This window comes from Scyliorhinus canicula, chromosome 8 (assembly GCF_902713615.1).
Source record: "Scyliorhinus canicula chromosome 8, sScyCan1.1, whole genome shotgun sequence".
NCBI lineage: Eukaryota > Metazoa > Chordata > Chondrichthyes > Carcharhiniformes > Scyliorhinidae > Scyliorhinus > Scyliorhinus canicula.
In genome coordinates, this window is record NC_052153.1 from 154,522,989 (window position 1) to 154,548,315 (window position 25,327).

The 25,327-nt window shown below is 41.0% G+C and overlaps 1 protein-coding gene across 8 annotated transcripts in view; it reads right to left on the bottom strand.

Annotated features, from left to right (window-relative positions):
- Nucleotides 1–4,410: 4,410 nt before the first annotated feature.
- Nucleotides 4,411–25,327, bottom strand: part of LOC119970604 (ceramide transfer protein) — a 179,923-nt gene continuing 159,006 nt past the window's right edge. For 6 of the 8 annotated variants that reach the window (XM_038805494.1, XM_038805497.1, XM_038805495.1 and 3 more), the window contains 7 exons: nt 18,092–18,187; nt 17,740–17,872; nt 16,376–16,446; nt 12,837–12,965; nt 12,474–12,603; nt 9,504–9,640; nt 4,411–8,130 (listed from right to left, as the gene is read on the bottom strand). In XM_038805494.1, the coding sequence (XP_038661422.1) occupies nt 9,513–9,640; nt 12,474–12,603; nt 12,837–12,965; nt 16,376–16,446; nt 17,740–17,872; nt 18,092–18,187 (687 nt within the window). In that variant the 3' untranslated portion in view covers nt 4,411–8,130; nt 9,504–9,512. The remainder of the gene's footprint in view (nt 8,131–9,503; nt 9,641–12,473; nt 12,604–12,836; nt 12,966–16,375; nt 16,447–17,739; nt 17,873–18,091; nt 18,188–25,327) is intronic. The other 2 variants (XM_038805500.1, XM_038805493.1) reach the window with 1 other exon arrangement.

Here is a 25,327-nt window from a genome sequence, read left to right on the forward strand (position 1 = left end):
TCGGCCCATCGAGTCTGCACCAACCCACTTAAGCCCTTACTTCCACCCTATCCTCGTAACCCAATAACCCCTCCTAACCTTTTTTGGTCACTAAGGGCAATTTAACATGGCCAATCCACTTAACCTGCGCGTCTTTGGTCTGTGATAGGAAACCGGAGCACCCGGAGGAAACCCAGGCAGACACGGGGAGAACGTGCACACTCTGCACAGACAGTGACCCAGCAGGGAATCGAATCTGGGACCCTAGCGCTGTGAAGCCACAGTGCTAATCACTTGCGCTACCGTGCTGCCCATGTACAGAACTTTGTGTGAAAAGAACTCTCCATTTCCTCGGTTGCCTTCTCTTATGGATAAGGTGCCATCTTTTGATGAGATAGGGGAAGGGAGGAGATCAGATATAAATGGGCAGTTGATGGAAAGGGAGGGGACTTTGCTGGAGGAAGTAAAGGGGAAATGGGAGTGTGGAACAAGGCTCTGCATAGAGTCAACAGGGTTCTAGATAAGTAAGTAAAGGAGGGGTGGGTTTGTGGGGATAGTTTTATAAAAATCAGTTTGATTTTTTGTGTGCTATAAATTGAACATTTTCTTAATAAAATCATTTTTAAAAAAAAGTCATATGAATTAACAGATAATACAGACTTTAAAAGGCAGATGCGGCCAAGGCAGGTTTTATGGATTTCTCAGTAACCCCACCAAGATGTCAGTAACAACTTGAGTCAACCAATCTAATTGAAAATCTCTCTCACGATGGAGTCCAGTCTTCACCATTGAAAATCCAATATTGAAATTCTCACCAAAAGTCACTGGGCTCAGATAGCCACTTTGCAGGATTTCAAGCATGCCTCCCAAACTCTATCCCTTTAGATTCCCGAGTATGGGGCACTCAACTACCAACCCAGAAGCACAACTTCAGCTGCATCGAACAGAATACTACTGTTCACAGTGGCACGTCTGCCCCACATGTAGCCCGCCACACAAAGTCACCATCCTTCTGCTGCTCTCGCCCTTAAAGGACAACCAACCACAGCCCTGTTTTCTGCTTGGAGCCACTTTCTTTGCTCTTTTCAACTGGGACCGCTCCCAGTCTTCTGGGACCTCTCCGTGGAATTCCTCTTCATTACGGCACTTCACTCCTGGTCTCACAACCCGAGTTTTCACGTAATTTATTTCCCCCCTATTTACACAGGCAAACCATTGTCAGAAAGGCCAAGTCCTTTAACTGCTCGATTGTGCACTTGCCACCAGCAACCAGTCCATGCAGACGTGAAACTCTTAAAGCCTGTCAGGTCTAGAGTTCCAAGTCTTTGCTTTCAACAAGATGGGTTTGGATTTCTTAAACCACTTTGGCTTCTTTTGCTAAATTAAGTCTGTGCACTTGTGTCCTCGATTCTTTCAAAAGTGTGAACCTTTCTCCCTATGCAGACTCATGGTTTTGAATTTCTCTATCAAATCTCCTCTCAGCCTGCTCTTCTCCAAGGAAAACAGTCCCAACCTCTCCAATCTATCTTCATAACTCAGCTCCTCACTCAGGAACCATTCCAGTGAATCCCTTCTTCACTCCTTCACATACTTACTGAAGTGTGGCATCCAGAACTAGACACAATACTCCAGCTGAGGCCAAACTAGTGTCTTCTACAAGTCCAACATCCTTTATGTTGCGCACTCTATACCCCATTACGGTTTGTATTATTATCCGTACTCTCAACCTGTCCTGCCAACTTCAATGACTTATTCATACACTGGAACTGCAGTTTATTTTCTATCATCTCTCTATGTTCTTCCTACGAACATGACTCACTTTATATTTCCCTGCATTGAACTTCATCTTCCACCCGTCTGCCCATTCCATCAATTTCTCAATTACCCTTGGAGTGTTAGATGTGGCACCGAGATGCACAGGCCAGTAAGATGCAGATCTGAATTCCTGCCCTGTGGTGAGTTAAGTCGATCTCAACTAATCCAGTGATGAGAAGAACCAAATTGTCGTAAACTCTTGCCCAAGTCAGAAAGTTATGGGTTTGAGTCCCAATCCAGACACTTTAGCCCAAAAATCTAGGCCGACACTTATAGACACTACGGAGGGAGGCCTGCCAGCACAGTCAGCTTATAGACATTACGGAGGGAGGGCTGCCTGCACAGTCAGCTTATAGACACTATGGAGAGAGGCCTGCCAGCACGGTCAGCTTATAGACATTACGGAGGGAGGCCTGCCAGCACAGTCAGCTTATAGACACTATGGAGAGAGGCCTGCCAGCACAGTCAGCTTATAGACACTATGGAGGGAGGCCTGCCAGCACAGTCAGCTTATAGACATTACGGAGAAAGGCCTGCCAGCACAGTCAGCTTATAGACACTACGGAGAGAGGCCTGCCTGCACGGTCAGCTTATAGACATTACGGAGAGAGGCCTGCCTGCACAGTCAGCTTATAGACATTACGGAGAGAGGCCTGCCAGCACAGTCAGCTTATAGACACTATGGAGGGAGGGCTGCCTGCACAGTCAGCTTATAGACACTATGGAGGGAGGGCTGCCTGCACAGTCAGCTTATAGACATTACGGAGGGAGGGCTGCCTGCACAGTCAGCTTATAGACATTACGGAGGGAGGCCTGCCAGCACAGTCAGCTTATAGACACTATGGAGGGAGACCTGCCTGCACAGTCAGCTTATAGACACTATGGAGAGAGACCTGCCTGCACAGTCAGCTTATAGACATTACGGAGAGAGACCTGCCTGCACAGTCAGCTTATAGACATTATGGAGGGAGGCCTGCCTGCAGTCAGCTTATAGACATTACGGAGAGAGACCTGCCTGCACAGTCAGCTTATAGACACTATGGAGGGAGGCCTGCCTGCACGGTCAGCTTATAGACATTACGGAGAGAGGCCTGCCAGCACAGTCAGCTTATAGACATTACGGAGGGAGGCCTGCCAGCTTATAGACATTACGGAGAGAGGGCTGCCAGCACAGTCAGCTTATAGACATTACGGAGGGAGGGCTGCCAGCACAGTCAGTTTATAGACACTATGGAGGGAGGGCTGCCAGCACAGTCAGCTTATAGACACTATGGAGGGAGGCCTGCCAGCACAGTCAGCTTATAGACATTACGGAGGGAGGGCTGCCAGCACAGTCAGCTTATAGACATTACGGAGGGAGGCCTGCCAGCACAGTCAGCTTATAGACATTACAGAGAGAGGCCTGCCAGCACAGCCAACTTATAGACACTATGGAGGGAGGCCTGCCAGCACGGTCAGCTTATAGACATTACGGAGAGAGTCCTGCCAGCACAGTCAGCTTATAGACACTACGGAGAGAGGGCTGCCAGCACAGTCAGAAGTGCCTTTTTTCAGATGAGACATTAAAACCCACCTGTCCTCATGTGGACTTAATAACTCATTATTGAAGAGTAGCAGGCACCGACATTTGATATCCTGGCCAATACTAATTCTTCAAATCACCCAAACAGATCATTTAATCATTTATCTCATTGCTGTTTGTTGGACGTACGCAATTGCTGTTTTGTCCACAACTGTGAATACATTTCAAAGTACTTCATCGGCTGAAAAGCACTTTGGGATGCTGAAGTCACAAAGATGCTATTATAAAATGCAAACTCCTTTTATTACTAACAATAGTTATTTCACCCTCATGAGGGAGTACTGAAGAAATCTGATCTGAGTGCATTTAAGATATATCGAAATGCAAGAATATTACTGATTAAACAAGAGTAACAGTTCCAAAGAACATGAGGAAGTGAGCAAATGAATATGAGGGACAGTAGGACCCTGAGGGTAATGTGTTCACAGACAGAGAACAAAGAGGAGAGCAAAGCATGGCTCGGGGGATGGTAGCCTCGTGGAGAATAGTGAAAAGGATGCTGGGTTAAAAATGTGCCCAGGATAAAGAGAGCCAATTAGGATATAGGGCCAGGTCAGGAGGTGTGTAAAATGACCAATGGGAAGTTATGATGTGGAGATGCCGGCGTTGGACTGGGGTGAGCACAGTAAGAAGTCTTACAACACCAGGTTAAAGTCCAACAGGTTTGTTTCAAACACGAGCTTTCGGAGCACGGCTCCTTCTTCAGGTGACCTGAAGAAGGAGCCGTGCTCCGAAAGCTCGTGTTTGAAACAAACCTGTTGGACTTTAACCTGGTGTTGTAAGACTTCTTACAATGGGAAGTTTGTATGCGAATCTTGATGTAATTTGAAGTATATCTCCAGAGTTCTTTTGTTTGAGAATCACTTAACCTGGAGGCTGCAGAAGACAGTATGTGTGTCCTGTGGCTCTATGGATTGAGTCAGCCTTGCAAGTTAGTTATAATTAAATGATATGATACCTGCAAATCCATCTCAGATTTTATTGAATCTAGACTGACAGCAAATTAACCAAGAATTAACAAACACACAAACCACTCAATCTTCTATAATGTTTTAATACTTTTCACTTTTTAAATACTGGATTTTAATTTGTGATAACATGGAGGAACTAAACTTTATAAACTGATCTTTTACACATTGCTGATTGGAAAAACTGTTTTACAGTCCAACATCACAGACATACATTAACCAGTGTTTTGCTGTACACAAAGCTAAATCAGGATATAAAGCTTTCATAAAACAAATCTCTTACCACATTCTACACACAATATATTTTGAAATAAAAGTCCATATTTTAACCTGTAACTGACATGTTTTTACATTCCAGAGAAGTTTCAATACTTTACAATCGCCTCTTTTAGTGTAATCACTTTATACCAGAATAATTTCAAAATTACATCACATTTAGTGCAATTGTGGCTAACAATATCAAGTTCTATACATGTAAACTTCCCAATTTATTAAAAGTTAGCTTAATTCAAACCAGTACCAGGTTTTTAACCCGGATCATTGCTAAAGTTCCCATTGATAAGTTAGTCAGGTATATAACAGTTTTTCATTTGGAATATTCAATCAAAATTTACAGTTTCCCCCCCAAATTCCCTGTAAAGATCTATGCACAAACTTTGTTGATTGTTCCTTGTTGAATGCAAGGATTTTTAAGTAAACTGAAATTAATAGTGCTGGAAATAAACAGCATGATAAAACATCTGCTTCTGTAAGCCACCGAGACTTTCATGTTCACTTTGAATCCAGTATATATGGCTCATTCAAGCAATCTGGTAACAAACTCCATATTTCTAGTCCAAAGGTAGACTTCTTTCCTTGAATCCCAGTTATCATTTTCGTCCAGCTGAAAAGCATAACTAGTGTAAGGCAGATGAAAATAATTTTCTCCACATGGAAAGCTATGAGCTGAATTAGCAGCAAGGCTAAAGAACTAGAGACTAAAGAATGGAGACTGAACCTCCTGCCATCAGCAGAGAGGGGGATCTATCTATTTAATCAAACTAATGCATGAACCAAAAAGCAGTATGGAGTAAGATGCTCCAAGTGCTCTTAAGTGTGGTCATCTCCCAGGCACAAATATTCCCTGTTGTTTGAAACTCAAAAATTGTTAAACGTTGCCAAGCACCAGTTTAATTACCAGAGTTGGGATTAGTATTCTGCTTCAGAGTATAGGTTCCAATATATCACTGTGAAATGATAAGCCTCACTTGCTGCACTCCACCCAACAGTGTCTGCGTGAAGAACTTCAACCACTGCACACTGGTTTTAACACCACTTCTCAATGCCACCAGCCTCTAAACGGACACAGAAGCTACACAATACCCAGTGTGACATTTCTTAAAAATCTGACTTTTATGTTTGTTTAGATACACGCACCTGGAATACTAACTCTATATAAAATTGATCAAGTGTATAGAGGAATTCTTGCAAGAAAATTAGCACTAAAATATCTCCAAAAACGTCACATAGAAGATGAAAATGCAAAACAGGAGGGAACAGTCTAAAAAAAGGTGGGGGGAAGTTTTTGGAGCATTCCAGTACAAATGGAAACCTCCTGCACGTAGCTGTAGTCTGAATTGTAACTGCTATTTAGGGGAGTACACTGAGAAAATTAATTTCATCTCCATCATCAAGCAACACATTTCAGCTAACCAATGTTAACTGGGAATGAACAGAAGTCCAAAAAGCACCCTCTTTAATATGATGGTTCAACTGCATTAACCACTCCCAAATTCCCTCAATGTCAAAATGAACAGAATATCCAGCTTTTTGCAGTACGATGATATACTAGCTATACAAAACCAGTTATTTTGGTCTAATAGAAAGCAAAACCCTTGCATTCAGCCAGGAAAACCTTTCTTCCTGTTGATTTGATTTTTACCACAAATTAATTTTAAATGCAGATGTGAACGGTTTTGGTGAAGCATGGAAATGATCAGAAAACCCTTCTTTATAAACAGCTGGATTTACTAGGTATAGCCTGGAAGTTTCTGTATAATCTAAACATAAAAGTGTTCTAAATTAATCCTCCCGCAGAACCCATACTGGACCATGCTTCTATTAGAACATATCAAAACAATTTATTGAGCGCATAACCATTCCTCAAATTTAGGCACTTTCACACTTGAAGCGGTTGTCATATATACAGTATAGTTAGTGATGTGGTATTGTGCTGTAAAAATAAATCCTGCTGGTCACATTATTGATATTCATTCATTTGCTTACATCATATTGGTTGTACCATCAATTGTTAACAACATTAAAGGATTTGTGGTGGCTCTAAACCCTAAACTTAGTTATAAAAAAAAACAAGTCGATTTGTTGCAAAATAATACGGAAGGATTGTGCAATGTGCACAACTTTTATGACAAAATTTTTTAATCCAGCAGTCCTGAAAACCAAGTGCAAATATTTTAGCTGCATCCAGTTCCAGACACTGCATTAAGTATTGCCTTGAAATCAATAGGAAGAAAGAAAAAGGTCTCACTGCACAGAATTTCATGGGAATTGAAGCTCTTCAGATGCATCCATTCCACAAAGCAACATGTATCAAGAGCACGTAAATTTATTCCTGAAATACAACTGGCTAGTTCTGATCAAACATCAGGAACAGCACTTAATTCAATTCAGAACAGATTTTGCACAATTGCATGAATGAACGGGAAGATGTGCACCTTCTGAAAGTAGTGCACTAACGATTTATGCAATGGGCTTCACCTATCAGCTATGCTTAGCCGGCGTACCTTATTCACAATAATGCACACCTCTTCCACCAATATTGCTTAAAACAGTCATCCATCTTTTGACGATATGTCTACACTGGTCATGACTAGAACACCAATCTATTTCAACATGAAAAATCCTCATTTGACATGTTTCAAGTAATCCTCCTTCCAGCCCATACCACCGTCTTAAAAGATTTCAGAACTTTCAATTACAACACAAAATATATATGTAACAAATATACAAACTAAAAACGCAGTAGAAATATAGTTTGTAAACAAAAGAGAAATAAAGCTTTTCAAAATCTCCATCAAAACTGTACGTTCTTCATAGGAGATCGTAAGAAAGAGAAAGGGCAAATGCCAGAGGTCAAAGGGCATAGACAGCCCCAATTTGTTTTATATTAAACTAGTTTTAAGGGTAGAAGCAAGGACTGGTTTTAGGCCAGTAAAAGAATGTGATGAGTTCAGTGATTATAGAATGCTAATGAGTAAGACTTGAGTAAGACTTAAAGAAATTACACCTTACTGTAGACCCCAAAGATGGCGAACGTTTTTGCAACTTAAGATCACAAGTTAGGTTTTGTTTGTTGCAAAAATGTTGAAATTTTGGCCATGATTATGCAGGCCTACATTAACAAACATGCTATCTTTTTAACAATTAAAGTCATCAACCTATTGTTTTTGATCCAAAGTGTGATTGTTTTATAAAAAAAAAATGTTGCTGGGTCAAATTGTAAACAGCTGCATGAGCTCCACATACAGATGAGTTACACAATGGCGCACTAAAATGGAACAGAGCACAGACAGTGTTGAACATCAGCCACATATGCAAAATGTCAGCCTATACCAGTTGGGTGCAGGCTGAGAACTGGCACAGGCCTTGCAAGAGGGAAGGACACTGGAAATTCGATGCGCCAGCTCAGAGTCACTGTAATCCTTGAGTGTACGAGGATATCTTTTCTTCCATACGTTGATTGCCGGGGAAAGCATGGTAGAAACAGCAGCAAATTCATGCTGAACACTAAAGACATAAGATGGTAAAAGTCACCATTTTTAGGACTATTGTTTAAACATGCTACTTGTATACTTCTTTAAACATTAAAAGGGGACTGATATGGCATATCTTACTCTCAAGGTCCTAAAATCCATTACAATATATTTCATTAGAGAATGTTCCTCTCATTATTTCTAAGTAAAACACCTTAGGTCATCTTCAATGTTAAAGTAACCATATAATAATGTTTTTTGTTAAGACACAGAATTCTGAATGATTAATTAGAACATAGAACAGTACAGCACAGAACAGGCCCTTCGGCCCTCGATGTTGTGCCGAGCAATGATCACCCTACTCAAACCCACGTATCCACCCTATACCCGTAACCCAGCAACCCCCCCATTAACCTTACTTTTTAGGACACTACGGGCAATTTAGCATGGCCAATCCACCTAACCCGCACATCTTTGGACTGTGGGAGGAAACCAGAGCACCCGGAGGAAACCCACGCACACACGGGGAGGACGTGCAGACTCCGCACAGACAGTGACCCAGCCGGGAACCGAACCTGGGACCCTGGAGCTGTGATGCATTTATGCTAACCACCATGCTACCGTGCTGCTATTAATTCTTTGAGGTGAGCTATTTAAGCAATTGTGTCAATGTTTCAGTCTCTTGATCATTGTCTGTTAAAACCCTAAACTTCTAACATTTTGTTCATAAATGAACAAGAAAGAGTTGTGTTAATTGCAGACAGCCTCTAATCCACAAAAGCCTGTGAGGGAGGTCTCATTATGGTGCAAGCCACACATGGACCCTGCAGCTGGAAGTCACAGTCTGCCCTTTGAGACCACCATTTTAAAGCTATTGTACCTCTGGTAATCATTCAGTAATAAGATCGAGTTGCAATAGACTCATGCAAATTGCACCCGGCCCATCAAAAAAGCGGCCATCAATCCTACCTCAGTTGTAAGCTACAAATTCTGCTTCCAACTACAAGGTGTAAACATTTAGGCTGTGTAATCTGTAATTTGTCTTGTGGCAACAAAATTATACTCAAGCAGAGAAAAACAAAAGTCTCGAAGAGGTGATTTTGTAGTAAAATTTGATTCCCCTCTAATTCCCTGAAGTCTCCCCACACATGGTACTGTTTATAATTTAGGGATCAAGGAACTTGGTTAAAGGGCTGTGTATTAATTCTAATAAAGGCAGTTTGTGTAGTCATTGAGATTCTAACTCAAATAATTCACTCGGCCCAACATCCATACAGCTACAATTTCCTTCAAATTTCATTAAGCATTAGCAGTTATTAAAAGATCGAATTGTATGCTCTTGGGCACTTTTCTCTTACAACTGGACGTAACCATTTTTCCCTTTAATAGATCTAATTAATGTTATACCTCTAGATACTAGAAGAGAATGTCTTTGCCTGCAGTTTTCTCCTGAACATAAGATGTAAAACGCTTGAGGAATTTGGGATATTCACGTTTTGCAACTGCTCGAAGTACTGACGCTGGTGCCCATCCTCCAGGATTTACTAAGAGCAAAGAAACAACATAGGGACCAAATTAGATCTTTTAATAATATAAATGATTCAATATCCAACATTCTAAAAATGGCAGGAGTTCATTTTAAAAGTTCAGGATGTTTCTGAACGAAAGCTGTTGGAGAACGCACATACAAGTATGCTTTCACTTTCGCAATTACTAATGCCAAGGCCAAATCTTAACATATCAAAAACACAATGTGAAATGATATCTAAATTGCATTATAGCTTCACAATGCGAAAACACAAGCAACATTCACCTCTCTCAGTTCAAAGTTGTTTAATTCAAGTTATCTATTCAATTGAAATGATTGTAAAAATAAAATCTATTGAAAATAAATTGCTCAACTTGCAGCTCAATTCAAATTGCCAATCAAATGAGTCCTGAACAATGACAATTTTAAAATTTACCCCAGTTAAGCTAACCCTGGTGGGCTATTCAATCACACCTTGCTGATAACGATGAATGACTTACAAGAATTTGGAAGCACCTACATTTCTTCTTTGTGATTGTGCTGCTTCAAACCCAGGTCCACCACACAAGGGAAGCAAGCAATATTCCCATGGAAGCACAATATTAAAACATTTTTTTTTTTACCTTGCTATAAGGCCAACGGCAGTGAATGAAACGGGTTGTTTTCAAGCTGCAGCCTAGCAGAATATTAGCTTTTAATGAATAGTTGTCGATGGGAATAAAGCTAAGCATCGATTTACATTCACAAACTCCATTAGAAAGACCACAAAACAAAGTTGATGAGCCTGCATTCCTAAAACAGCTCAGTCCAAATTTTGCTGCAGCAGGGCATTTAATCGCATCATAAGAATCCAAAGAAATAGGAATAGACATCTCACCCATTGAGCCTGCTCCGCCATTCAATAAGACCATTGCTGATATAACTGTGGCCTTAACTCCATTTTCCTGCCTTGCCCTTCCCATAATCATTGACTCTGTTATAAATCATCTGCTGTTAGACATGCCCTTGTATATTTGGACTTGAAAAAATGCTTCTGCATGGCAAGCTGCTATAAATGTGAATGAATGGCGTCACAGTAGGGGAAAGAGGCCACCTGGGACCCAAGTGAACATAGTAAACAACAGTGGATCTCCATAACCAATCAGATTAGAGGATAGAGAAGGAAGTAAAATATAAATTAGAGTTGGTGAATTCAATGTCAAATCAGGTAGAGAAAGAAGTAGAGAGGGAAAAGAAAGACTGGATAGAGTAAAAAAAGTAAAGTTAAAAAATTGCCATTTAAAAGAATTCCAACGATTAGTACCTGGATAAATGAGACACCTCACTTGGTGAACCACACCTGGAGTATTGTTGCAGTATCAGTCTCCCTACCTAAGAAAGGATATACTTGCCACAGAGCGAGTGCAGCAGAGGTTCATTAAGCTGATTTTGTGATTGGCAGGACTGTCCGATGAGGAGAGATTGGTTCAACCAGGCCTGTATTCATGAGAGTTTAGAAGGATGAGAGGAGTTCAGATTGAAACATAGTAAATTGTAACAGGCTAGACAGACTAGATGCAGAGAGGATGTTTTCCAGGTCGGGGAATCCAGAACTAGGGGGCGCAGTCTCAGGATACGGGGTAGACCATTTAGAACTGAGGGGAGGAAAAATCTCTTCACTCAAATGGTAGTGAACCTGTGGAATTCTCTAGCACAGATGGCTGTGGAGGCCAAGTCGCTGAATGAATTCAAGGAACATATATCTTTTTCAGATTTTAATGTCAAGGAGAGAATGTTGAGACAGAGGATTCGTCATGATCATATTGAATGGTGGAGCAGCTTGAAGTGCCAAATGGCCTATTCCTAGTTTCTACGTTTCTATTTTAAAAATATCTTTCATGGGATGTAGGTGTTACTGTCTGGGCCAGCATTTATTGCCCATCCCTAATTACACGCGAGTCTTTTAAGAGTCATCACATTGCATGTAGGCCAGACCAGGTAAGGACAGCAGATTTCCTTCTCGAAAGGACATGAGTAAACCAGATGGGTTTCTAAGACATCCCTAATTGCCCATCCCTAATTACACGCGAGTCTTTTAAGAGTCATCACATTGCATGTAGGCCAGACCAGGTAAGGACAGCAGATTTCCTTCTCGAAAGAACATGAGTAAACCAGATGGGTTTCTAAGACAATCTACAATGGTTTCATGGTCATCATTAGACTTTTAATTCCAGATTTTTATTCAATTCAAATTTCACCATCTGCCATGGGTCTCCAGAGCATTACCCTGAGTTTCTGGATTACTAGTCCGGTACAATATCACTACGCCTATGTATGAGGAGCAATTTAATTTAGGAATCTTAAACGCTAAAGCAATTCATAGGGTAGACACAGAGAAGCTATTTTGTCTGGTGGGAGAATCCAGAACAAGGGTAAAATAACATTAGAGATAAGCCATTTAGGAGTGAAATAAGGAAGCATAGTTTATCTACATGAAGGATAATGGAAATCTGGTACTCTTCTTTAAATGGCTGGGAATGCTGCACCATTTGAATTTTGCAAGATTTTTGTTGGCCATGGGTATCAAGGGATATGGGGTAAAGATGAATAAATGGAGTTCAGGTACACAGCGGCCTTGATCGAACAGAATGACAGAACAGGCTCAAAAGACCAAGTTGTTAATTCCTGTCCATATATTGCTTCACCAAACCACACATCCGGATTTGAGGATTCCAAGGTGTTGTTCGCATCTACAGGCAGGCACTCAATAGCAGCCTTCTTGAGAAATGCCCATCCAACTTTCTTTGCCACATCCTACAGGAAGTTGCACTTGTCTGTAAACTCAGCAGAACATGAAGTCTGAAACTTACCATTGGCTACATATGTGATCTTGCATAGGATGTTATCTCTGCTGATTGCCTGGTTCCCTTCTGGAGGGCTTACTAGTGTCTGGCAGATCATGGCAATGTTTATTTTGGCACGCACACACCTGTTATTCTGCTGTGAAATAGGTGGAGAAATACATCACCATTTGAAGTTGCACGGCACACAACCACACTTACTTCAGTGAAGTGACTTTACAGAACTTGAGCGAATTCCAATATTTTCCATTAAACACAAAACAAAATTGTGCAATGCCAAGCTTCTCGATGTGCTTAGTTAAGCTTCAGCTCCGTTATGAACAAATAACAGCATATTTTGCTATGGAAATCCTTATGAAAAGGAACACTTACCGGAGCACTGTCATGTTCCACAGAAAAATTGCAGACAAGCCATGTATCTGGATCATTTTCATTTGTAGCTGGAACTTTTCGAATGGCAGACAAGTAAAGCACATCTCTCTGAGAAGCTGGCCAAACTCTCTGGAAAACAAGAAAAACAAAATGTGGCTAAGCATCAGCAAGCTACCAAGTCCAAAACCTTCCATTGATACAAATCACCAACATACTGCAAATGACTTATACCCTGAAATAATTTCACTTTTGCAAATCATCTAAATGAAAATTAACACCTCAATTTTTCTCACTGAATATTTAGAATTATTCATGCTTCTAACCGGGGTGGTGGTGGTGGTGGTGGTGGTGGTGGTGGGGGGAATTCCAGGGTTAGGGTGGGGGCATGGGCCTAGTTAGGGTTTTTTTTCCAGAAGGTCAGTGCCGATTGGATGGGTTGAATTGCCTCCTCTACTGTAATAATTCTATTAGAATTTCAGCTTCTGTTGTTAATACCAAACGTATGGCTGCTAATCTCCTCAGGCTAAATTAACACCAGTTAGCTCTCCCTCTCAAAGGGGAAAGATCTGGGACTATGGTAACTTTACCAATCTCTGTTTAATTATTCACATGGTTTGCTCACAGAGAAAAAGAGTGCAATTTAACCAGAACATTTCAAAGTGTTATTTTGGGTGGGTTTGGCAGGATGTTTCCCGTCGCTTGTTTGGGTGAGATCTACATTGTGTGTTCCCACACAGCCATTTTTTGGGCCTTGGGGAGTTTCTCCCCGGCCTCGCCCACAGAAACTTTTCATCACTTGGGAGTTGATCTCGCTGGCTAGACAAGCTCCTCAGAGATTTGGCCACCAGTTTGAAAGGGTGTCCCGAATGAGCTTCAGGTCCCCCACATCACCTACACAATGTCACCCCACCAAATGAGGACATCTTGCTATGGGGTTGCTGAGCGTCATCATGCCCCCTTTTTCAGGCGGTTTTTCTCCCCCCCTCCCCCAAAACCTTTATGATGCCCCTTCATACCAGCCCTCAAACGCCTTTTTATGGGGCTGGCCCCCATCAGACAATGCCACCCTGGCACCTGGGCACTATGACTGTGCCCTTGCCAGTGCCAGCCAGGCACTTTGGCAGTGTGAGGGTGGCAATGCCCAGGTGCCAGAGGGAGAGCCAGAATGCCACCCTGCCCTGTCCCTGACCACCCAGGTGCCATTACGCCTGGTCCACGTTTGTGTGGAACAGTTCTAAACGACACCTGGTCGAGGCCTCACTGGGGAATCTCATTTAAATATGCTGATCTGGATCTCGCCCACCATGGGCTAGATCCAGATTGCGACGTCTCACAAGGTTCTGTTGAACCTCGCGAGACGTCTCGAGCGTAGCAAATCCCACAACAGGCTCGTGCGATACCAAGTCAAGCACGATGAGGCCAGTAAATCGAGCACAAGATTGTATCAACTGACATCTCAACATCAAACCATCAAACATTTCTTGAAAACTTAGTTTAAGAGTAGAAAGACTGTAAAATCTATCTCACCTAGTCTTCCATATGGGCTATTCTGGCTCATCCATCTTTCAAAAGATGGAATTAGAAGACAGCAGAAATAAGGAGGTTGACGGATCCCAAAACCATCAAAGCAACATGGGGGAAGGGGGAAGGACGATTTGGGCATTTTCCCAGTTTCTCAAGATGGGCACACTCAAAGAAATTTTGCACCACTTTGCCAAGTACAACTTAAACAAAATCAGTCTGCCCCTTGACAGATCTACCATTAGGGAAAAAAACAAATTCAACTTAGAGGCAATATATTAACTAGATTCAAAGATAAGCGTAAAAGATAAAGGTAAGTGTAAAATTCTTTTATCTCTGTGAAATTGAGTGCCCAGTGCAGTGAAAGTTGGATTTCTGAGATTGGTGGTGTTGTAGTTCATTTCTGTAGTAGAATAAGCTGCCCTTATGGTAATATAAGTTGACAAGAGTAGAACAAATAACTTAACCCCTGCACAGGAAATGACATGCATTACTCTAATGAGCAATAAAATAAGTTAAAATTTAAGGTGACACGGTGGCTAGCAGTGCTGCCTCACGGCGACGAGGACCCGGGTTTGATCCCAGTCCTGGATCACTGTCCATTTGGAGTTTCCACATTCTCCCAGTGTCTGCGTGGGTCTCACCCCCAAAACCCAAAAACATTTGCAGGGTAGGTGGATCTGCCGCACTAAATTGTCCATAATTAAAGAGAGAGAGAATTGGGTACTAATTTATTTTTAAAAATGTCTAGTAGAAATATGACTCAGTGAGCTCTCCCAGTAAAAGAATGTGCATATTTTGTTGGCTGCAATATCAATATGTTCAATATGCATCTTTGTGCATCTGACCTCTGTTGAAATGCACATAGTTACACATAAAGGTTTATTCTGATTTTGGATACTATTTACAATTTGAACTATCATCCCATATATTTACTGCTTTAAATAACCCTTTTTGAAGGAGATGAGTTTTTAGCTTTAAATATTGAAATTAAATAATTTGTTTTCTGGGCAGAAAATCAGTGATAACAGGCTACACATGTCACTCTGCAGTTTATCGGAGGTTCACCGTGGGAACTTTAAAAAGCAATAGGGATTGACACTGCATTTACACATTAAAGAAAGCTTTGTTTAGGTTTTGCCTTTTAGCCGAGAAAGGAATAATGCTGACAGCGTCATCTCCCCAGGATCTTGAACAAATGCAGCACATACAACTTTCCCTCTTACACTCTTAAAAACTTGTCATTAATTTATAACAGATTATTTCCTGGACAGGATTTATTTGGGCTGCATGTGTACCATAATATGGCATCTCACTTCCCACGGTTAATTCTGCCAATGCATACAGAACATAATTTTATTGAGGAAAGTTCTGCCATACAGAAATAATCAACAGTTACATTCAGAAAACATTATAAAAAGATGATACATCAAACTTGGAAGCACCAACAAAATTGTTTACAATTAAATCTCCAGAATATCAGCCAAGTGCTACTTTGCTTGGTGAAAACAGAGCAACTCTTCCAGGAAACCTTTTCATTGAAAAACGGGAGCATAATCAGCAATGCGTTACTGGTCAGCCAACCTGAAAGATATCTCAAGAATGGAACAACACACTTATCTTGTAACCCGAGCACATGGATTATAAAATGAATCTGAACTACTAATCCAGTCAAAATTTGAGTCCTGTACACTGTGGCAAGGGAAACCGGACAGGTAGCCTGTCTCAAATCTGTTTAAGCATGAGCTCGCTGCCAACCAGTATGCTAATGGTCCTAGGTAGTTCAGCTCATTTAAATGTTTCCTTGCTGTTCTTTGCTGGGGTATCATCCCTCAACAGTGCATGTGAAATTGGAGGTTCACCATACGAGGACATTGCAAGCTTAATATAATTGATTTAATACATGTGGCCTACATTGTTAAACTGATACACCTAAACAACCCAGAAACTTGGAACACTTGCACACTGCACCAAGCCACCACCTGTAAAGCTTTAATATCTAAAAACAGAGTACATACCTTGTGTGTCTGGTAGATGATGATTGCATTGTCTGATAGAATTTCTAGCACGTGAAAGTTTTCAATGGTTGCTGTGGAGTATAAATAGATAAATTGCTTGTCAAATCACTACATAGAAATTAATGGGCACTTGCAATACAAGATAAGTCACCAGCTATTTTGCTTTTATTTGAGGGAGGAATGTTGACCAAGGAAATCATGAAAGAGATCCCTGCTGTTCTTGAAATGAATCATGGGCTCTTAACGTTCACTTGAATGACTAATTACATCACCTCAACTGAGACGCAGCACCTCAGGCAATGGACACTCCCCCCATACTAATTAAGGTGTTGATTGTACATATGGGTACAACCTTAAAGTAAAATCAACAGCTACTTCTGAAATTAGATGATGGTGCAAGATTAGAGTGGGGATTACTTCCACATATGGAAAAGCAAGTTGCCAAAGACTGGTGCCCTTTTGCAGTTTTGAGAATAAATGACTAAGAAAATGGAGAACAGTTTACATTAGTCAGCTGCGCTGTGTGGCTATGAATTATCATTCCTACATTTTATTGAGTATACCTCTAGCCAAGTGGCTAAAAACACATCTAGACCTTTAACTCTCGGGGCCTCTCGGTAGCATGGTGGTTAGCATCAATGCTTCACAGCTCCAGGGTCCCAGGTTCGATTCCCGGCTGGGTCACTGTCTGTGTGGAGTCTGCACGTCCTCCCCGTGTGCGCGTGGGTTTCCTCCGGGTGCTCCGGTTTCCTCCCACAGTCCAAAGATGTGCGGGTTAGGTGGATTGGCCATGCTAAATTGCCCGTAGTGTAAGGTTAATGGGGGGATTGTTGGGTTACGGGTATACGGGTTACGTGGGTTTAAGTGGGGTGATCATTGTTCGGCACAACATCGAGGGCCGAAGGGCCTGTTCTGTGCTGTACTGTTCTATGTTCTATGTTCTAACTCTGCTGTCAGTGTCGAAAGCAGAAGCGCCTGCACAACTAGGCTGAACTGGAGCATTCAACATTTCAATCCAATATCTACAGGAGTTAAGAGGCAGGCCACATTTAGCCAAAGGGCCTTAATACTTAATTTACCTTTCACTGGGTTAATTAGCATGAATAAGGAAATTTGTCTTGCACTAAGCTACCAATATTCTACCATAAATTAGCAATTAAAACTTTTTGGTATAATCTTGCCCCCTTGCTCTGTCCCCACATCTTTAGAGTTGTGTTTTCATTTCTCTCCAATCATACCTTAAACAAAGCTTTACTGTTACTATCACACAAGCAGACTGCTACTGATCTATGCATAAACTACAACTTATTTTAAAGATAGCCTTAATAAACTACCAATTTGAAATTAATCTAAAACATTCTTACTTTCCCAATCATTGCGAACATCAACATTCCAGAAGTAATGGCATACTTCATGACCGGTAACTCCTTTGACAGAATGCGTTGCTTTGAGAGGATCCAAGACAATCCCATTCTCTTCCACTTCTCTCCTATACACCTGCACAAAATGGAGAACTGTGGTTGATTAGGTTAATCTGGGTTTTGAAATGCAGCTACGCCCAAAAATAAGTATTAGTCTAAACCTTGCACCTACTGAGAATAAGGTGGATCTTATCTTGATCAGAAACACAAAGTTGAGAAAAAAAAAATCTACCTACACTTTTAGAACAGAAATTGACTTGTTTTAAAAACTTCAGACAGTGCAAATATTCCTCACCTTCATTTCTCCCTCTTCCACCACCAACTGCCAATTAGCATCGCCGCCTACATCCTGAAGAGAGTATTGCATGTGATTTTGCACCATCTCTTCAACCTGTGAAGACAAAGAGCAACTGTTTTTACAGCCTGCAATACAGCAGACAATGCCCTGTGGCCACAATCTGTAACTTGTGGTGTAATCAACAGGTCATCAGCAAATGAAATTCAGACTATTGACTTAATTTTTCAAAAATATCCTCGCCTACAGAAAATATGTCAGAAATCGGAAAATGTAGTTTGTCTTAAATGGTTCCTTGTGAGTATCATAAGAACGTAAGAACTAGGCACAGAAGTAGGCCATCTGGCCCCTCGAGCCTGCTCTGCCATTTAATGAGATCATGGCTGATCTTTTGTGGACTCAGCTCCACTTTCCGGCCCGAACACCATAACCCTTAATCCCTTTATTCTGCAAAAAACTATCTATCTTTATCTTAAAAACATTTAATGAAGGAGCCTCAACTGCTTCACTGGGCAAGGAATTCCATAGATTCACAACCCTTTGGATGAAGAAGTTCCTCCTAAACTCAGTCCTAAATCTACTTCCCCTTATTTTGAGGCTATGCCCCCTAGTTCTGCTTTCACCTGCCAGTGGAAGCAACCTGCCCGCATCTATCCTATCTATTCCCTTCATAATTTTATATGTTTCTATAAGATCCCCCCTCATCCTTCTAAATTCCAACGAGTACAGTCCCAGTCTACTCAACCTCTCCTCGTAATCCAACCCCTTCAGCTCTCGGATTAACCAAGTGAATCTCCTCTGCACACCCTCCAGCGCCAGTACATCCTTTCTCAGGTAAGGAGACCAAAACTGAACACAATACTCCAGGTGTGGCCTCACTAACACCTTATACAATTGCAGCATAACCTCCCTAGTCTTAAACTCCATCCCTCTATCAATGAAGGACAAAATTCCATTCGACTTCATTTCCGCATCTCCCATTATTAAATCTCCCTTCTCATCCTCTAAAGGTCCAATATTTACCTTAGCCACTCTTCTTTGTTTTATATCAGTTCCAGCTTTCTCTCATCTCTGGCTTTCTACTACCACCAGCTGCAAAAATTCTACAAATTGTTTCAGCTGCCTTTCCTACTAATTTATTTCACATATTTATTATTCATCGGGTAAAAAATGCGCCCAAATTCATTACTCATTTCAAGTCTTTCCATCCTTAAAACAATTAAAGTGAACACAATTTGGATCACCAATTCTTTCAATGATTTTGAAATTTATTAGATTATTGTAACAAAAAGAAGACCAATTCTTTCTTCATAAATGAATAGCTCATAGTCTAAGACTAAAGGGACGATTCTTTAAAACAGACTTGAGGATGAATTTCTTCAGCCAGAGGGTAGTGAATCTGTGGAACTCTTTGCCACAGAAGGCTGGGGCGAAATCACCGAGTGTCTTTAAGACTGAGACAGATAGGTTCTTGATTAGTAAGGGGATCAGGGGTTATGGGGAGAAGGCAGGAAATTGAGAAAAATATCAGCCATGATTTAATGGTAGAGCAGACTCGATGGGCTGAGTGGCCTATTCCTCATATGTCTTATAGATACATAGATAGATACATAGAAGATAGGAGCAGGAGGAAGCTTTTTGGCCCTTCGAGCCTGCTCCGCCATTCATCAAAATCATGGCTGATGATCCAACTCAATAGCCTAATCCTGCCTTCTCCCCATAGCCTTTGATCCCATTCTCCCCAAGTGCAATATCCAGCCGTCTCTTGAATATATTCAAAGTTTTAGCATCAATTACTTTCTGTGGCAGTGAATTCCACAGGCTCACCACTCTGTGAAGAAATGTCTCCTTATCTCTGTCTGAAATGGTTTATCCTGAATCCTCAGACTGTGACCCCTGGTTCTGGGCATATCCATTTTTGGTAACATTATGGTCCTACTACTGTCACTTAAATGAGCACAGTATTCTCAATGGAATCTAATCAGTTGCTAACGTCACATTTCTCTTGGCCTATAGTTAATCTCCCTGCTAAAGCAACTCAGTACCTTGGTTGCCTTTCACTGGATTGAGTGGCATGAAAAAGGGAATTTGTCTTGCACTAAGATGACAATATTCGATCATAAATTAATTACGTCTCTTGCACATGACATGTAAAGTACTAATCTTGCCCCCTAAGCTCTGTCCCTACATCTTTATAACTCTGAGGGAAGCAATTATATGGGAAAGAAATGAAAACAATGTCACCAACTACCACCCAACGTTTTCAAGTTCTGGATTAGACAACTCTTCCCTACTCAAACTCTGAAATTTAGTTTCGGCCCATACTACATCATTCATCAAAGTTATCCTTTGTGGTGAATCTTTGGAATTATCTCCTCCAGAAGGCTGCGAAGGCTCAGTCTTTGAATATGTTCAAAGCAGATGCATGAAGATGGCATTGAGGTAGAAGATAAGCTATGATCTAGTTAAATGGCAGAGCAGGCTCTATTGCTGCTCCTATTTTCCTCCAAACTCTCTGCAGCTCTCAAAGAACATTCTCGTCAACTGTGATTTTGGTTAATACTGACTCCCTCTGTGTCAAGTACTATATGCCATCTCGTAAAGAACCTTCTGTCTCCATGTGAAGAACACTATAGAAACATAACAAATAGTGGTTGTACGAGAAAGCACAATGCTGCTCTCTAGTGATATGTAGTGAGCACTACAATTATAATCAACAAATGCAATTAAAGGTAACCACATGGTTTATAATTTATGGTGGATGCTACGAGTTAAATATTAACCCTGAAATTGTGATGCTTATACATTTATGTATAACCCAACAGTTTTCACAAGCCTGCATTGCTTTGTACCTTGTTGACACAATGTTATACTTCTTCATTGGCAATATCAAATTGCATACGCTAGAAACCTCAGCAACTCAGTATTAAAATCATACTAGGAATGCCAGTACCAAAACACTAGTCATTCAAGACAGTAGAACTGTAAACACGTCATTTATAAAATGCTGAGTTTTCAGATAGCATTAGTATTATTTGGCTTACGGTATGGGCCATACTACAACTGTAACAAACATTTCATGGAAAATAGTTAGTCCCTTCAGATTAAGGGCAGCACGGTAGTACAAGTGGATAGCACTGTGGCTTCACAGCGCCAGGGTCTCAGGTTCAATTCCCCGATGGGTCACTGTCTGTGCGGAGTCTGCACGTTCTCCCCGTGTCTGCGTGGGTTTCCTCCGGGTGCTCCGGTTTCCTCCCACAGTCCAAAGACGTGCGGGTTAGGTGGATTGGCTATGATAAATTGCCCTTAGTGACCAAAAAAAAAGGTTAGGAGAGGTTATTAGGTTACGGGGATAGGGTGGAAGTGAGGGCTTAAGTGGGTCGGTGCAGACTCGATGGGCCGAATGGCCTCCTTCTGCACTGTATGTTCTATTAAGCTTCATGGAGATTGCAGAATCCCAACATAGAGTTCCACAATCAGTATTCAATCTCCAGCATTTAATGAAAAAATTAATTGCAGCAATATCATCTTAAGTAATTCCTTCAGGATAAAGTTGCTCAAAATTCTACTGTTTGAGAAATGTTAATCACCATTCTGTCCAAGTAGCAGGCTCAAAGTACACAAGCTAAAAACAACTTTTCCAATAGCTGAGGAACAGTTTTAAAACATCCACGTCAGAGAAAAAGTTTCCATATGAAATCTCATTAGCACCTAATGAAAGCGGCAATGATCTTCAAAGTGACCAACTCAGTCTTTGACATGTCTCCCAAATCTGAAAAATATCACTGAAGAAGTGTTCATCACTCTTGGAGCATCAAAAGATAGTAGCACTTTCTTTTGAGTCCTTATAGTCATTCTCGACACATTATTTGCCAAAGTATAAAGTTCCTGTTGCTAAAGGATCGCTAGCCACCTTCCTACTTTTGCAATGTTGACAGGGACATGGGCAAATCTAATCCCTGGATTTTGAAGTTGCCAGAATGGGAGAAAGGCTGCAAACATGGACAAGCACTTTCTGGAGGTGCAAACGTTTAATGTTGCCATGAGGCTTATTGGGAGAAACCTTGCGCTGATGAGGTGAATTCCAGAATAGGAGAGATTCTGACATAAATATAGCTTATAACCACTAATCTCTCAAGGAACAGTAGCTATCTTACTGAACTAGATGGCATGAAAAGTAACAATAAGGTGCAAAACTAATAAGATCATAAGAAATAGGAATAGGAGTTGGTCTTTCGGTTCCTCGAGGCTGGTCCACTAATCAATAGGATCTGACATTACTCATGTCCACTTTCCTGCCCTTTCCCCGTAACCCTTGATTCCCTTACTGATCAAGAATATATCTATCTCAGCCGTATACAAGGCTCTGTCCCCTCAGCACTCTTTCGCAAGGCGTTCCAAAGACTCAGAACCCTCAGAGAAGAAATTCCTCCTCATGTTAGTCTTAAATTGGCACCCCTTTATTCTGAGACTGTGACCTCTGGTCCTGGACTCTCCCACAAGGGGAAACACCCTCTCAGCATTTACCCTGTCAAGACCCTTAAGAATCCTATATGTTTCAATGAGACCACCTCTCATTCTTCTAAATGCCAATGAGTAGAGTGAACCTTCTCTGAACTGCCTCCAATTAAATATCTTTCCTTAAATAAGGGGACCAAAACTGCTCACAGTGCTCTAGAGGTGATCTGACCAGTACCTTGTACAGTTGCAGCAGGACTTCCCTTCTCTTATACGCCAACCCCCTTGAAATAAGGACCAACATTCCATTAACATTACCGATTACCTGCTGAACCTGCGTGCCAGTTTTGTGTTTTGTGCTCAAGTACCCCCAAGTTCTTTTGTGTTGCAGCTTTCTGCAGTTTTTTCCATTGAAATAATCCTGTTCTTTTGTTCACCCTTCCAAAATGACCTTCACATTTTCTCACATTATACTCCATTTGCCAACTTTTTGCCTTTTTAATTAACCCATAATATATCTTTGCAGTTTGTATCCCTTACAACTTGCCCTTTCATCTATTTTTGTGTCATCTGCAAATTTGGCTGTCATACATTTGCTTCCTACCTCCAAGTCATTAATACAAATTGTAAACAGTTGCAGTTCAGCACTGATAGCAGATCACTAACCTGAAAAAGAACCCCTTATCCACACTCACTGTTTCCTGCCCATTAGGCAATTCTCTACCCATGCCAATATGCTATCTCCAACATCATGGGCTCTTATCTTGCGACGTAACTTTTTGTGAGGGCCAACGCCTTCTGGAAGCGCAAATACGATACACCTACCGGTTCCCTTCTATACACTCTGCCTGACATTTCCTGGAAAAACTCTAATAAATTAGTCAGACACAATTTCCCTTTCATGATGCCACGCTGACTCCGCTTGATTAGATTATAATTATTTCCAAATGTGCTGCTATTACTTCCTTAATAATTGACGGCGATTTTTTCCAACAATAGACGTCAGGTGAATCAGCCTACAGTTACCCGCTTTTTGTCTCCCTCCCATTTTGAATAGGGGAGTCACATTGGCAGTTTTCAAATCCACCGATATTTCTCTAGAATACAAGGATTTGTGGAAAATAACCAATGCATCCACTACCTCTGTCGCTACTTCTTTTAGGATCCCAGGAAGCAAGCCATCAGGGGCCAGGTAACAACTGCCTTTAGCCCCATTATTTTGTCTACTATTATTTCTTTAGTAACGATGATGGTATTTGATTCCTCCCTGTATTCTTTTGCATTAATGGGATGTTCGAAGTAGCTTCCACAGTAAAGCCTGATGCAAAACGTCTGTTCAACTCCTCTGCCATTTTCTTGTTCTCCTTGGCTATCTCCCCAGATTCATTTTCCAAGGGGCCCGTGTTCACTTTGACCTCGTTTTTCCTTTTTCTATATTTAAAGAAGCTCGTGTCAGTTTTATATTCCTTGCTAGTTTTCCCTCTTAGTTTTTCTCTCTATTACCTTTTTAGTCCTCCTTTGCTGGATTTTGAATTTATCCAGGTCTTCAGAGCTATCACTGACTTTTGCCTCCTTATATGCTTTTTCTTTCAACTTAATACTCTCCTTAACCATGGTTTGTTTATCCTTCTCTTAGAATCTTGCCTCCTTACTGGGATATATTTTTGCTGAGTCATGAATTACCTCCTTAAATGTCTGCCACTGCTTGTTTACTGACTTTCCTGCTAATCTATCTGCCCAGTCCACTTAAATTAACTCTGTCCTCATTTAATTATAATTCTCTTTAGATTAATTAACTTGGATAATTTGTAGACAAATGGGAAAACCACTGCAATTTTATGCAAAAAGTCAAATCACTTGCTTTTTGAGAAGCAGACCTGCCACCCCAATTTAATCTGGCCCACAGGTCAACCCCTAAGGAATGTGTAATAAATGTTTGTTTTCCAGTATCGTTCACATTCTAAGAGAATACTTTTCAAGTCATCTTCTTGCGGCATCCAGAGCATAATGGAGAGTTTTTCAAGGCTCTTACTTCTTATTTCAAATCCTTTTAAATTGGTCTCCAAAAAATTAACACTTGCCTTAACATGTGGATCTAATCATAGGACTATAGGTCCAAGGGAAATTAAATTCTGTGGAAGAACACTGCACCAGTCCATAAATAGCAACAATTGTTGATTATTCCAATATTTTTTTACTTTGTATTGCACGTTATCAAGAGTTGGCCAGATGTTATTTTGGCTCCGGCCAGCATCAACACTTGCTCACGAATAAGCTTGGCCAAGTGTTTTTTGGATAATCCATCCTGCAATGATCCATATGTTATTATTGCAAATACAGAGCTGCATGACAAATGGAAAAAATTACTGTAACTTGCCCATATATGGAATATCCTTTGAGGAATCAGTGATAGTTTAAGTGAACAGATTAGACTTCCAGATGTTAGTGGAGTCAAAACAAAACCTCTGAAAGCATTTAACAAACAACAGTATACTAAAATGGGGGTGGGGCTGCTTCAGGAGCATTCACTAATTTCTATCCCCACTTAATGCCTTCTCTTGAGCTCATTGTATTTCAACTTCCCTTCTGGTCTCCACTGTTAGCTGACATTGTAAATGGCTCCCCTATCTGCACGTATTGTCTTTTGCATATTCAATTAAAAAATTTTTTTTTTTTTAAAAAGGCGAGGAAGATGTCACAGAGAGAAGCATGGGGGGGGGGGGGGGGGGAAGAAAGAGAGAGAGAGAGTGAGAGAGGAGACGACGGGGGGCGGAAAGG